This window comes from Oxyura jamaicensis, chromosome 18, assembly GCF_011077185.1.
Source record: "Oxyura jamaicensis isolate SHBP4307 breed ruddy duck chromosome 18, BPBGC_Ojam_1.0, whole genome shotgun sequence".
Lineage (NCBI taxonomy): Eukaryota > Metazoa > Chordata > Aves > Anseriformes > Anatidae > Oxyura > Oxyura jamaicensis.
This window is the reverse complement of record NC_048910.1, coordinates 896,555-910,219: the sequence shown is the minus strand read 5'-3', so window position 1 is coordinate 910,219 and position 13,665 is coordinate 896,555. Positions and strand designations below refer to the sequence as shown.

Here is a 13,665-nt window from a genome sequence, read left to right as displayed (position 1 = left end):
CACCAGACATCAACTGGATAGAGGCAAGAAGCCCCTTCTTCCTGGGGTGCAGCACCCTGGCTTTCCCCAGGTACCAGTGCAAAGGGAGCTCAGCACCCACTGGGGCAGCACCCTGACCTTGGTGCACCTACAGGTCACCAGTCAGTGCTTGGCATCTTCTGCCCTCCAGACTGGAGCACTACTGCCTGGTCTGCAGGGCATGGCCAGCCTGCCCCTTCCCCTGTGCTGCAGGGCAGAAGAGTCCCCAGTGCCTCGGGCTCCTGCCAGTGTAGCCAGTTTAACCTGACTCCAGGCCGTGTCCTTGTCAGAGTGTCCCCATCAGAGTGTCACCTCTCCTGTTGACCTCCCTATGCTCAAACCAGGCTGAGGCTTTGAGCCTTTAACCCCTTCTTCACCTGCTCTGGTCCACCAGCACCCCGAGACTCATGGACACGTCCGTGCCAGCACTGCAGAAGGTCTGGTCGCTGTGTCAGAATCGAGCTCCCCCCCCCCCCAACCCCCAGCCTGGGCTGCCCAGAGCGAGCGGGACGGGGGACAACTGCCATTGCATCCACTGTTCTGCAGCCCAGGCTGTGTGGGAAGGGGAGGGCAGGGACGTGGGGCAGCCTCTGCCAAGGCGGATCCCTGCGCTCACTGCACATCTCTGCTCTGTAATCACAACAGGCAGTTTTACAATCAAATATTTACACTGGTAGAAAACATTTTACATAATCTTTAAACAGCTATGTCATCTCCCTATTTTCATTCTCTGATCTCTCTGTTTTGAATTGGGATTGGAGAAATTTAGCATATTTACAAAGAAGTAAATATTATGATGAAAACATCAGGCAGCTTAATAGTAGCTTCAGTAAAGTGCAGAAGTATTTTTGCATTCGTGTTGTCAATTACATAATATCTACTGGACCTTCATAAATTAAGGGACCTTGCTTGGATGCTTGCAGCATTGTGATAAATACTTCACAGCTAGAATTCACGCAAGGCCTGTCTGCTGTCATAACTGGAAAGAGCTCATGACATCTCCACCATAAATTCCTGCCCTCAAATTCTGTGAGGAGATATGGAGGTGACAGACCAGCTACAATGCCTGGCAGGCAATGGCAAATTTAGGGCTGGCAAATGCTGCTCTGATAGCCCTTACCAGGGCCCTACACAAGCAGAAGGACTGGGCTGTGCAGGAAAGTCTATGCTCACAGCTTCCCATCTAAAAAAATCCCATGCGTTGGGCTAAGCACTCAGCTAAGACCTAGCTAGGACTGTACTTCACAGTACTTCACTGCCACTTTGCTAGCTCCAGCTCAATAAATCTCTATCTGTTCCATATCATGGACAGGAATATCACAATTGCCATATGAGCCATATGAGACCTGGAGGAATTTTTTTTTTTTTTTTTTTTTTTTTTTTTTTTTTTTTTTTTTTTTTTGTGTGTGTGTGTGTGTGCAATTCATCCCTGGGCTGAGTCTTAGGCATGCATGAGACTCTCAGCTCTTTACAGGTTCCTGAAGGTCATACCCAAGAGTACAGCTGGGGCTCTGCTGGTGCAGTGTCAGAGGGGAGAGTACAGCTGGGGCTCTGCTGGTGCAGTGTCAGAGGGGAGACTCCTATCTGGCCCAACTTCAGGTGGCTGCAGAGATCAGTGTCTCCATCATTGGGACACATTAATAGGCAGTTCACCTGGGCCATTTTAAAAGTTTCCTTCAAAAGAAGGTCACTTCTTCCACTACCAAGGTGATGACTTCCTTTCAGTCAGTATCTTCCAAGGATGCTTAGAGTTCCTTATTAGTCTTGACTATGGGTTTCACTGTAATGAAACACTTTATTTTGTCACAACTGTATCAATAATGAATGGAAAAGCACACTCCTCATGAGCAACATATTTATTTCCCTCTCCAGCTATCCTCCTCCAGGAGACAGTTATACCAGCCTAGGGACATTAGCATAGAGCTCTGTGCCAGTGCAGCTGTATCTTCCCATGGAGCATTTGCTACCACAGCCTCACAAACATGCAGCAAATTATCACTGGCCTGCACATGGGATGGGGACAGTCAGGGTCATGACTTCATCCCATCAGATTTGTCTTCTCAGAGCACACTGTGGAGAGCCAAGAAACAGGGCTATTGCAGATGGGCTCTTCTCTACACAGAGCTGCAAGGCATAAGAGAGACATCAATGGAAACTACTCATTCCTACCAGAGAGAATGGTCTGAGCAGATATGACTGGCACAGCACCAGGTTTGGGGGAAAACTGCTCGCACAGACAGTTGTGAACTGTTTGCAAGACCCTTTACTTGGCATTATATCCTACTCTAAGCCTTGTGGTCAATTTGGCTTGCTAAATTCAGGGGTTTGCTGGGAACACCTCCACCACGTATAATCTGTGCTGGCTTCAGCACCAACAGTAACTGGGGTACATGGGCAAAATGGCAGGTCTTCGGTGGTGCAGGGCTGACTCTCCTTTTCAAAGAGAAAGCAAATGCCAGAGCAGTGTGCCAGGCAAAACAGGTGGTGGCAGGAGACAGACCCCAGTCTCACCTGGCAGAGCAGCCCAGGCTGGGGTCCGGAAGATGTCCCTCCATAGGGCTGCTCCTCTGCAGCCCTGAGACCTGCTGGACTCTGGCTGTGGCACAGTCACTGTGTCACACACTGAGTCCTCCAGGTCCCTAGAGGGATCTCAAAGAAATATCAGCTCATTTGGCTTTTTTTCCCACAGATGCAAATCTACATAGAAACAATCTGCTTTAAAATAAATTAGTACCATAAACAATAGGGTGTGCTGGAAGATTAGAAGGGGCTGCTTCCTGGTATCTGGTGAGCAACACAGAACTGATATCCTTGTGGCTCTGGGGTGTGATTTCTCAGTTCAAAGGAATTCCCTACCATGAGTAATTTATTCTGGTATTTAAGACTCACTCCTTCACTCACTTCAGTAAGACCCAGTTTACAGCAAAGGTTCCTATAGCCTATTTGGTAGCTACATGCTTGTATTACCTTCCAAAGAAAGGTGGCAACCAGTGGTGTTGCCTGCTTGTTTCAGAGCTGCACAGTGCCTGGGGTGCAGCATAGTGCCTGGTGGAGACAGGTCTAAGACATGCAAGGGCTTGGGCAGTGTGAGCTCTGGAAATGCTTGAAGGCCTTGTGGAGGGTTATACTCATCTTCTATCTTCTGTGCTATCAAAGGCACATAAGCTCCAGGCAAATGACTCTAGGCAAATGACTCAGTATCTGTCTGATCTCAGCCTCCTTGCCTCCAGTCTGAGATTTACTAGGAACAGTTTACCTCTGTTTCCTGAGGCCATCAAGAGTACTTGTGGACTGGGCTGACTCACATATTGACCAGCACAGGGGAACAGCAGCTTTGTACTGTGAATTCAGCAGTTGAGTCATTAGTGGAGATGAGTCCTCTCTTAGATGTGTCATCTCCTAAGAAATGAGGACAGTGACCAGAGAGGTTGCAAGGTCTGGACACTGGTGTTACTGACCTGTTCCCCTGGGGAGGAAAGGGAGAGGGAAAGGGGGAGGAAGGCTGGGAGGAGAGGAAAATGTCTTTCACCACTTCTGAACTCTCAGCTTTTGTCGGTGACATGGTTTTATAGGGCATGGTTTGTGGCTGTTCAGTACTGGAGAGGAGAGAAAGGATTTGTAAGAGCATATCCTGGAATCAGCATCATGGGACTTTGAATCTTCACCATCTCAGAAGTCTGCATTCAGCTGATAACCTCCCCCCCTCCCCCAGCAGCACTGGTGTGCCTGATCCCCTCCCCATGCCTGCCTTACCAGGGAGAAGCAGCAGTTAGCAAGGCCCATGCCTGACCTGCGGCACAGCTCCCCATAGAGGTAGTTCCATGGGTGCAAGGTTTGCGGTGTTCACAAGGCAGTGGGAGAGGTTTCTCCCAGTCCAACCAGACTAAGGCATTGTGTAACAGTCTGGTTACCTGCCTTACTTCGTTATTACTTTCATCAGAACCTTATCTCTGCACCAAACTGAGTGGTAAATAGTATGCTGGGCTTTAACTGATTCTCTGAGAGGATGTCAGATATGTGGCTGTAGGTGTTTAAGCACTAGTGGAGTTTCAGTCTAGCGGAACATATGAGGTGGCTTGCTCCCGAAGTACCTGTGCAATTTACCCTACCTTCCTTACCTCACTGGAAAGGGCAGAACTTTGCCCTCATCTGGGATAAACACTTGGCATACTATGTGAAACATCCCAAGGATAAAGGAACAGCACTTGCAAGCACCAGCAGGAGTAAGAAATGGGGAAGGATGGTAGGCAGGAGATATCATCTCCAGGGACAGTAGTGTGCTGGGGGCTGACTTTCTTAGCAATGTATTTAAGGAGCTGTTGAAGTAGAATCAGAAAGGTTTTTAGAAGAAATGTGTTATGAATCCACCAATGAGATTTCTCCTCAGACTTCTCTAGCTCCAAGATAGCATGTGGGAAGTGGAAGAGCCCTCCAAGGATTAATGACTTGCTAAACATACAAGTAAATGGTCATTTTTCACACCCAAGTGAGGTGGTTTGTGGAGTGCCAAAGGAATGTGTGATGGGAAAGGGCTTCTCAGCAGAAGCACTAGGGAAAAGGGCTGATGATTCAAAATGACTAAAGCAGTCAGAAGTAAATCTTCCTCCAAAGACTTGCAGAAGCTTCTCATCATGCTGCATGCCTGAAAGATGAAACATCAGATGAAATTACAACAACAATAAATGCAAATACTGCATACAGCAGGGGAGAGAAATGACCACTCTGTGCATCCCCATGATCTTGAGGCCTGCAGTGACTGGTCAGGAAGGAGAGACTGGAGTAACTTCAGACGTGAAGCGTCAACCCCATGTCTAGTGGTTGCTAAAGGGACCAGTACAGCCTCAGTGGCCTTCTCAGGGGAGCACAGAAGTAACTCCACCACCCAGCTCTAGCCTCACGTGGATGGGGAGCTGTTATGAGAGAAGTGCCAGATGCCAAGGTCATCAGGAGATGTTGCCTGTGCTGACACAGATTTCGTTCTTGACCTCCCTAAGAAAATTCTGTTTTAGCCAAAAGATGACACTTTTAGATGAATTTATATGCACCAGCTTAAGAGTCCAGATAGACACTTAAGTCTTCATGCTCTTTTTACTTCCATTTTTGTGTCATTCAGCAGAGTGTCCACACTGAATGTTGGAATCTGGGAATTCAGAGAAAGGACAATGATTCACCAGCATGCTGTAGCTGACATAAAAAAATAAAAATAAAATAAAAATGAAATGAAAATGAAATTAAATGAAACAAAACAAAACAAAATATAAAAATAAAATAAAATAAAATAAAATAAAATAAAATAAAATAAAATAAAGAAAGCTGCATCAGTTTTATCCATTCCCTCCCATGCTTGTAATGCCAGAGTAGAGGGATCAAAGCCATAACAACAGCAATCTTGCATAGGCACTGGCTTTCAGGACAGTCTTTCACATTTCTTGTAATTGCTTGTAAAACTCAGATATAAATGTGCTCAGACAGAACCAGACTCACTCTTTCAGCTAACAGAGAATGACCTATGTAACATGGGATACGTGGACAATACAACCTCATATGTGGAGCAGTGATCTGACATGTGTCCTCTTGGAAAACACTCAGAAGTCATCTGCAGGTTAATAAAAAGTCTTTAGAAAAGAGTAGGGAGAGAAACAGGCATCCCGTTAAAATGGAAGTCAAACAAGCTGGGTGAGACACCATGCACATCCCTAGCAAATAACCCACTGCAATGCGCCCACTAAATCACAGCACACTTTTCTCCATTCACCCAAGTAAAAATCTTTATCCTAGATGGTATTAACACCATCTTGTGTACTCAGCCTCCGTACGCATTCAAAATGACTCAAGATCTAGGAACCTGTGATTTTTGCCTGATGCCCTCTCAGGCTTCTGTACCTGGGGACTTTGGATGGGTCACCCTTTATTTACGTGAAAGTAAATTATTTATTTTCATCTGCCACTGTCTGACCAAGATCCTCATTTATCTAGGTCATACAAAATCTATTGATCCTTCTGATGTTTGATTAACCAGTTTATTTTATTAGCTGCACATTTGCAGCCTCTGCTGATAAACCATTAATAAATGTAGTGCTTTTCCTTTTTCTCTGTTGATCATTGCCCAACATTTTTACTTCCTTTTCTTGAGTAATCCTTATTTTCACTCTTTAAAATACCTTGCATTCTGCCTTGGAACAATTCTGAGTTTTCACTACACTCATGCATGGGACCATGTGAAAAGTTTTCTGAGAGCCAAAACCTGATTTTTTGTAATCAGTTCTGTTTTATCCACTGTTTCTTTCTGTCCCACCCATTAATTATTTTAGGAGTCCATGCTAGAAAACAGAAGTCCTTTATTTACCATTCCTAAACGGCAATGCATCTCCATGAAAGAGGGAAGAATATGATACTCAAGGGATTTAGGGGCTTGTATACATCCTTGATGCCATGTCTCTTGACAAATCTTCTGTGCATGATCCTCAGCAGAAATAAGGTGCCAGTTGTGAAGCAAAGGGAAAAGCCTTGCACAGTGACTTGCTCCAGGGACTAGGCCTGCCCTGCCTGCGTTCTCCAAGCATTCGATAGCAGGCCTGGAGCTACTGTGCCTACAAGGTGCACTTCGGGCATCTCAGCCCCCCCCCCCCCGCCCCCCCTTGCTGGTCCTAAGCCATACCCACTGATGGTCTTTTACTGCCGTGGGGAGGTTTACCCTGAGCAGGGTCACACCTTGCTTTGTCTCCCTTGTACTCCACTCCTCTTACACTGAACTTGGAAGATTGGAGATGGCAATTTGCAGGCAGAAAAGGACACAAACACAAACTCCCCCAAAAGTTGCAAGAAGGATTGAGGAGCCTCCTTCTGCAGGCCCAGCTGATGCAGAGTGGAGAAGTCATGAGGGAGCTGCAGGCTTCAAAGGCAATGAAGATCATAGAAACATAGAATCATAGAATGGCCTGGGTTGAAAAGGACCTTAAAAATCATCTAGTTTCAACCCCCCTGCTCTGGACAGGGTTGCCAACCACTAGAGCAGGCTGCCCAGAGCCACATGCAGCCTGGCCTTGAATGCCTCCAGGGATGGGGCATCCACAACCTCCCTGGGCAACTTGTTCCAGTGCCTCACCACCCTCTGAGTGAAAAACTTTCTCCTAATTTCTAACCTAAATCTCCCCTGTCTTAGTTTAAAACCATTCCCCCTTATGTTATCACTATCAGCACATGTAAACAGGTGTTCCCTCTCCTGTTTATATGCTCCCTTTAAGTACTGGAAGGTTGCAATGAGTTGTCCCTGGAGCCTTCTCTTCTCCAAGCTAAACAAGCCCAGTTCCCTCAACCTTTCTGCATGGGAGAGGTGCTCCAGCCCTCTGATCAGCTTAGTGGACCTCCTCTGGACCCGTTCCAAGAGCTCCACATCCTTCTTGTGGTGGGGGCCCCAGGCCTGCTCACAGTATTCCAGGTGGGGTCTCACAAGAGCAGAGCAGAGGGCGACAATCACCTCCCTCTCCCTGCTGGCCACCCCTTTTTTAATGCAGCCCAGGACATATTTGGCCTTCTGGGCTGCAAGTGCTCACTGCTGGCTCATGTCCAGCTTCTCATCCATCAGGACCCCCAAGTCCTTCTTCTCCAAGTCTATATAAATACCTGGGATTGCCCCAGCCCAAGTGCAACACATTGCTCTTGGCCTTGTTGAACCTCATTAGGTTCTCATGGGAAGATACCTCACTGGCATTTGGATGGCAGGGGGAGATTTCTTACCAGAATCTGCACTGAAAAAAAAAACAACAACAACAAAAAAAAAACCTGCAGTTTGAGTCTGTGAGTGTTGGTGAGCTCTGTCTTGGCCTTGAGCTGCTCATGGTGTGGTTGTGTTAAATGGTGTCATCTGTTTCAGGACACAGCACTATTTATAAGGAGCAGTCTGTTAGGAATTTCAAGCATAGTTAACTATGCATTAGGCAAGATTAGTAAGGAACAAACCTCCTGGCCACCTTGCTAGACACTAGAGTAGGGCTCTGTTTTCTGACTCAGATCTGTGCTTGGACATGAATTTATTTCACTAATCTCTCCCCGTCAGACATTAAGGCATATCCACTTGATCAGATATAGTATGACCAGGAAACCACATGTCCAACCCATGTCAGAGCTCAGCTCAGGGCAGCCTCATCGCATGGACTACATGATGGCCAGGGAGTCCAACACTTCTCAGTCATCAGTGGTGCTCTGCTGTAATCAGTGTTCCTGGGGCTACAAGATTCCTAAGGTCTCTGGTAGCACAGACCTAGGAATCTGGAAGCCCTGAAATTTACATCACCAAGCCAAAATGTGAAACTGTACTTCCCAGAAACAAAGGGAAGGGAAGGGAAGGGAAGGGAAGGGAAGGGAAGGGAAGGGAATAAATAATTCAGTTGAGTGTTTATGCTGTAGGACGAATCTAGATAGCTTCCTAGGTGAGACCCATGTGTCCTTGGCTTATAACTCTTATGTTAAAAGGGGAAAAGTCCACCAGTTCCCTCTCTTCCATTTACCTGAGATGAACCGGACATGGGCTTGGGGAAGGGAAGCCTCAAAGGATCTGCATCTCCTTACTTAGCAAGTTGACTGAAAGGTTTTCTCATGTGCCAGAATGTTTGGTAGGTGGAGAAGCATCTTCCACTGCAGCTATATGCAGCTGATGGCTGTGCCCAGCCTCCTTGGGGTTGCTGTGCTCATCTGTATCATAGGAAACTTTAATTAAGATTTAGCCCTGCTTCCTTTAGTTGGCTTTATTCTGAGTGTCTGTGCATAGCAGAACAAGATGACTTGTTCTAAGCACCTGCAGAATGTGCTACCTGAGCCACAGAGTACACGAAGCTCCCCAGAGGATAACTCTATGGGTGCAGCCACATGCAGACAAAAGTGTGCACCCACCAAGGTCCAGGGTGCAGTTTCAGCTCCTGAATGAACCAGCTGAGGGGCAGCAGGGGCACAGTCGTGCCTCTGTCGTGGAGTGGCTGCATCCTCCTCTCCACTGGAAAGGGCACTGCCACCAACTGACCTATAGCCAGCTGTCCCCTTGCCCAGCACAGGGCCCTGGTTGAGGCCCTTCCTTTGCCCTGGGGAGCCCTTGACCCCAGCACCACAGCGGGGCCCCACAGCGTGTGGTGAGAGGTCCAGCCGTCCCGCGCCACGCTGCAAAGAGTTAAGCCCTTGCTCTGTTGATATTTCCAAGCAGTTCCAAAAGTCGGCTCAGATGGGGAGAGCCCTGATTGGCTGCATACCGGCCGGTAGTAATTAGTATCAGATATCAAACTTCTGTCTTTGCTAAGACCCTTTCCGATAGTCACTGCTCCCCACTAGACGATGACATCAGCCAGGACACCCAGCTGCTGATAGTAAACCCCGCGCGGGAGGAGGCTCCCGCCGGCGAAAAGTTAATTAGTTCAACACAGCACAAGGGGAGCAGTTGGTTTCTGTGAAGGGTCAGTGCTGGATGGGACCAAATCTTTCAAAGCCACTTGCTACTTCTTGCCAGCCAGCTGTAAAAGCACCCAGAGAGTCCAGGAGAGCTGGATGAATCCTGAGCACTAGCCGTGGTCAGCTTTTTTCTTTGGAGGAAGTTAATGGTTTAAGTGAGGGGCATCTGGATCCGGTCCCCGAGTCACCATGACACTCCTGGGGTCTGAGCATTCCTTGCTGATTCGGAGCAAGTTCAGATCAGGTAGGGGAAACCTCCAGATTTCTCTTAAAACTTCTCTCTCCGGCAAGCCACAGCCACAGACTGTTTTGCATTAAATGTTTGGAAGCAGCATGGGAGCAAAATATTCAGGGGGTCGTAGAGCTGTCACAGCTTTGCTCTTATAGAGGCTGTTCCGCAAGCGGAGAAATGCATCTTCCTTCCTCTCTGTTGTTTATTTATTTATTTATTTATTCTGGTTTTTCATTGTCTTCGATTTATGTCTGTGGTTTATTTTGGCAAAACTGCACTTCCTGGGTCCCCTGCCCTGGCCCTATATTAAAGGATTTTGGCAGAAAGCCAGAAGGGTATCAGTGAAAAACAGCATACCTAATGCTGTCCGAATATTCCAGGTGCTCTTGCGGGTCTGTCTGTGATAACGGCAGTGGGGGCAGGCCCGGCACTCACTCTGACATGCAGGCAGCTAACTTTGTTCCATTAAGTTGTGACTAACTGGAGAAAAATGAATTTGCAGAAATGCGTCATTTTTAGAAGTAAAAATAACAAATGGAACATGAAAAGTATTTAAAGTGACATCATCAGAGAAATAAAACCAGAGCCACACAATTGATTGCCACTCTCAGAGGGTTTGCAAGTAAAACATGTCTCAGTCTCACAAGTTAGGGGAAGCACCGGTAAGGGGCTTCTGAAAGGACATTCAGCTTGAGTGAAGGTGAGTGAAGGTGAACTATGGGACAGTCCCTTCTAAATCAGACCCTCTGCTGGATATTCATGCCTTTATTCGCTGGCTATATTTATAGTAAGTATGCTATGTTTCTGAGCGGGTATCTTTACTTGTATTTTTTTTAATGAACATAACATACTGTAATACTAACAGTAATGTCAAAAAGTGATCTGGAGGAGCTTTCTCTGACCTTCCCAGGGGTGAAGTCCTCCCTGTGAATGTGATCCGTGAGGATGTTCAGACACACCAGCTGCATGTGCTGTATGGACGCTGTAGAACCAGACAGGGTAGTCACGTTGGAGCACACACCCAGTCTGGCATGTCACCCGCACCGTGTGTGTTTTTGCCTCTTTGTGCATTGTAGATAATGAGATTAGAGATTTATGATACTGATGGTAGACAAGAGTGGTGTTACCGAGATCTCTTAGATAGCTGGGTGGTCAACTTAAACTTTGTTTTCTCAGCAAATACAAAGTTGGCAGTTGGTTGAAAACCCAAGAGTGTGTGTGCAAACATGAGTGTCCTAGTCTGGCTGAATTATACAAAACTTGGGTCCAGGGCTTTGGTGTGGTTTCCATATCACTCTGATCTTACATTTCATTAGATTAAGTCATTCCTTAGATTTCATTGGTATATTATGGTTCATTGCTGTTCATCTGAAAAAAAAATCTGTCTGTAACAACTCCTCCAGCAACTACAAAGCAACACTGCCACCTTTCTGAAGAGAGGAGGATGGTCTGTGTTACATCTGCATTCTTTTCAAATGAACCAGTATTGTTTTTAAGGCTCATTTTTGGTTTATTTGTAAGCTAGCTTTATTATGGAACCAACAGTGGGATCTCTAAACATATTTTTCAAATGAGTCTTCAATAAAAGTAAACTTTGTGGGTCATTGTATCCATAAATTCTTGTGCCTTTCAGCATCAAGTCAGTCAATTTGTGGGGCATTCTGTGATTCATGACCTGTTCCCACAACTGCCACCCCTCACTGTTGCCCAGTGGAAGATTGGATTTCCATCCATTTGACAAGATTTCTATGCCTATTTGTTATGTTCAAGCTGGGCTTGCCCAAAATCCTCAATGTACTTTGCTCTCCCCACTGCTGTGGCTGCTGCAGGTAATGAGAGACAGGGACACAGCACAGCCCTGGTCATCACAGTCTGTGAGACAGGAGGAAAGCAGGATACTGAGGGGTACAAATAAGTCAACAATTCTGCCTTCTGTTTGTGCTGGATACTAGTAACACAGAGAACAGAGAAGAAAAGCTAGCATTAAATGGTTAAGGTGGTCAAAGCTCTTTTATGTGAAAAATTGCTAAGGGACATTTTCCTCTGCTGTCTCTGCTTCCAGTGCAGGTTTCAGCAGCTGTCAAGCCCAGCATGGATGGCAGGAAGCTCAGTGCTTTGATTTACTGTCTTCCTCCATTCAGTTGGCATGATTGTCTCAAAGAACCCATTGCCCTGCAACCCTCACCTCCCTGCACAGCTCAGAGGCTGTGGCACTGCTGGGCAGGAGCTGTTTACACAGAGCATGGTGTAGCATGCAAAGAGTATGTGAAGAACATGACAGGGGGGTCTGCCCATGAAGTGCAGAGCTTCGTGATGCACAGTTGCTTTGGAAATGGTCTTGCAGAGGTAGGTATGAGGCTTTGATTGCTCCCCAGGTTTGGGAAGGATTAGCTGTGCTCTGTGACTCATTATGAGTCTGAATCCCTTTTGAAGGATTCCAGGCCAATGTTAGTAAGGGCTAAGGTAAATCTTTAAAAAGTAAGTAACTTTTGCTGTTTCTCTGTGGTCTGTATACACTGAGTAGCAGAAAGACCTATTTATGTGCTAAAGGGTGCTTGAAATACTTTATATACTTGTTGTTACCTCATCCCAGAATCCCTTTAATCTCTCTGGCACACAGCAGTCAGTGGGGCCAGGAGTTAGCAACTAGAGGACAGAGGCGTGTAGGTGGTTTGAGGGGCTCTCGCTTCTATTTGGCAGCATCAGTAGCAAGAAAGAGTTGTCTGAGAAAAGCTGGTGTGGTGGAGCTAATATCTATTTCACACGGTGCCTCACAGTCCTCACTTCAGTACCCCAGTGTTTTCTCCTCCTCTTCTCTTTACAGTGGCCGGCAGTATAGCTATGCAGTGTGAGAAATGATAGCTGCGCCAGAGCAGGGCACCAGGATCTGCTCCAGAAGAGTTAGATCAAATCACCAACATGTTTCATGCCTTCAGGTTTCCCCTCCACTTCCTCGAGGATTTGTGTGGATTTTTTATTTTGTCTATTTTGCCAAAGATAAATATACTTATCTGAGGTCATCCTGACAAATTTTGCAGGAATGATGATTCTTCAAGCCTGCCATGCTATCCCATGTGCTTCAATTATCAATGGGATTGCACTAAATCAACTAGAACTTCTGAGGGCTGTTCCAGAAACGTATTTAACTCTTCCCAGAGACAATGATTTATGTGTAGTGATCTCCTGCATTGAATATAAACCAATTGTACTCCAGCAGCAGAGAGATGTTGTCATCAGACAGAGCAAACAAAGCTGGCAAATGCAGACTTAACCTTAACTCTGAACTCTTCTGTCTGGCAATACGGAAAGAGAGTTTACAAGGCCAACATCTGTATAACATCAGTGGTAGTTCAGATAATTGGTGAGAAGTGAAAGGTTAACACCTTAAATATTGCTCTGGATGGCTTGGCATGGGGTAATACCCAGGCCAAATTGTGGACATGTGGGTGTGAATTTTCAAAGACTTGCCTGGTTCGTTGGAGGATTAGAGCTTACACACACAGCTTGTACATGGTGGTGGAACCTTTATTTCTAAACTGCAAATATATGTGCATGTGTTTTCTTTCCAGTCAGGAACTCATACAGTTCACAGTCAATGCCTGCATTCAAACCATGGTCTGTCTGTAACTGATGGCATTGTTTTGTAATTTCATGAAGTTTTTGTAAAACACTGGCTTCATATAAATCAGTTTGGAGTTTGCTTTACTTTTTCAGCATCTTATACCTTGGAGTTTTATCAAGCACACATCTGTTTCTCTGTCAGTTAGGCATGTGTTAGATCAAAGATTGAACCATACCTCACTATGCTTGAGGAGAAGGATCATAGAATCATAGAATCATAGAATATCCTGAGTTGGAAGGGACCCTTAAGGATCATCAAGTCCAACGCCTGGCACCGCACAGGTCTACCCAAAAGTTCAGACCATGTGACTAAGTGCACAGTCCAATCTCTTCTTAAATTCAGACAGGCTCGGTGCAGT

The 13,665-nt window shown here is 46.1% G+C and overlaps 1 protein-coding gene across 13 annotated transcripts in view; it reads left to right on the top strand.

Annotated features, from left to right (window-relative positions):
* Nucleotides 1-13,665, top strand: part of MYOCD (myocardin) — a 258,264-nt gene that overhangs the window by 206,016 nt on the left and 38,583 nt on the right. For 2 of the 13 annotated variants that reach the window (XM_035342671.1, XM_035342666.1), the window contains exon 1: nucleotides 9,238-9,697. The exons of 8 other annotated variants lie outside the window; for them this stretch is intronic. Coding sequence is in view for 2 of the 5 variants with exons in the window: in XM_035342666.1 (XP_035198557.1) it covers nucleotides 9,643-9,697 (55 nt within the window). In the remaining 3 variants the exon portion in view is untranslated. 3 more of the 13 variants (XM_035342673.1, XM_035342669.1, XM_035342665.1) reach the window with 2 other exon arrangements.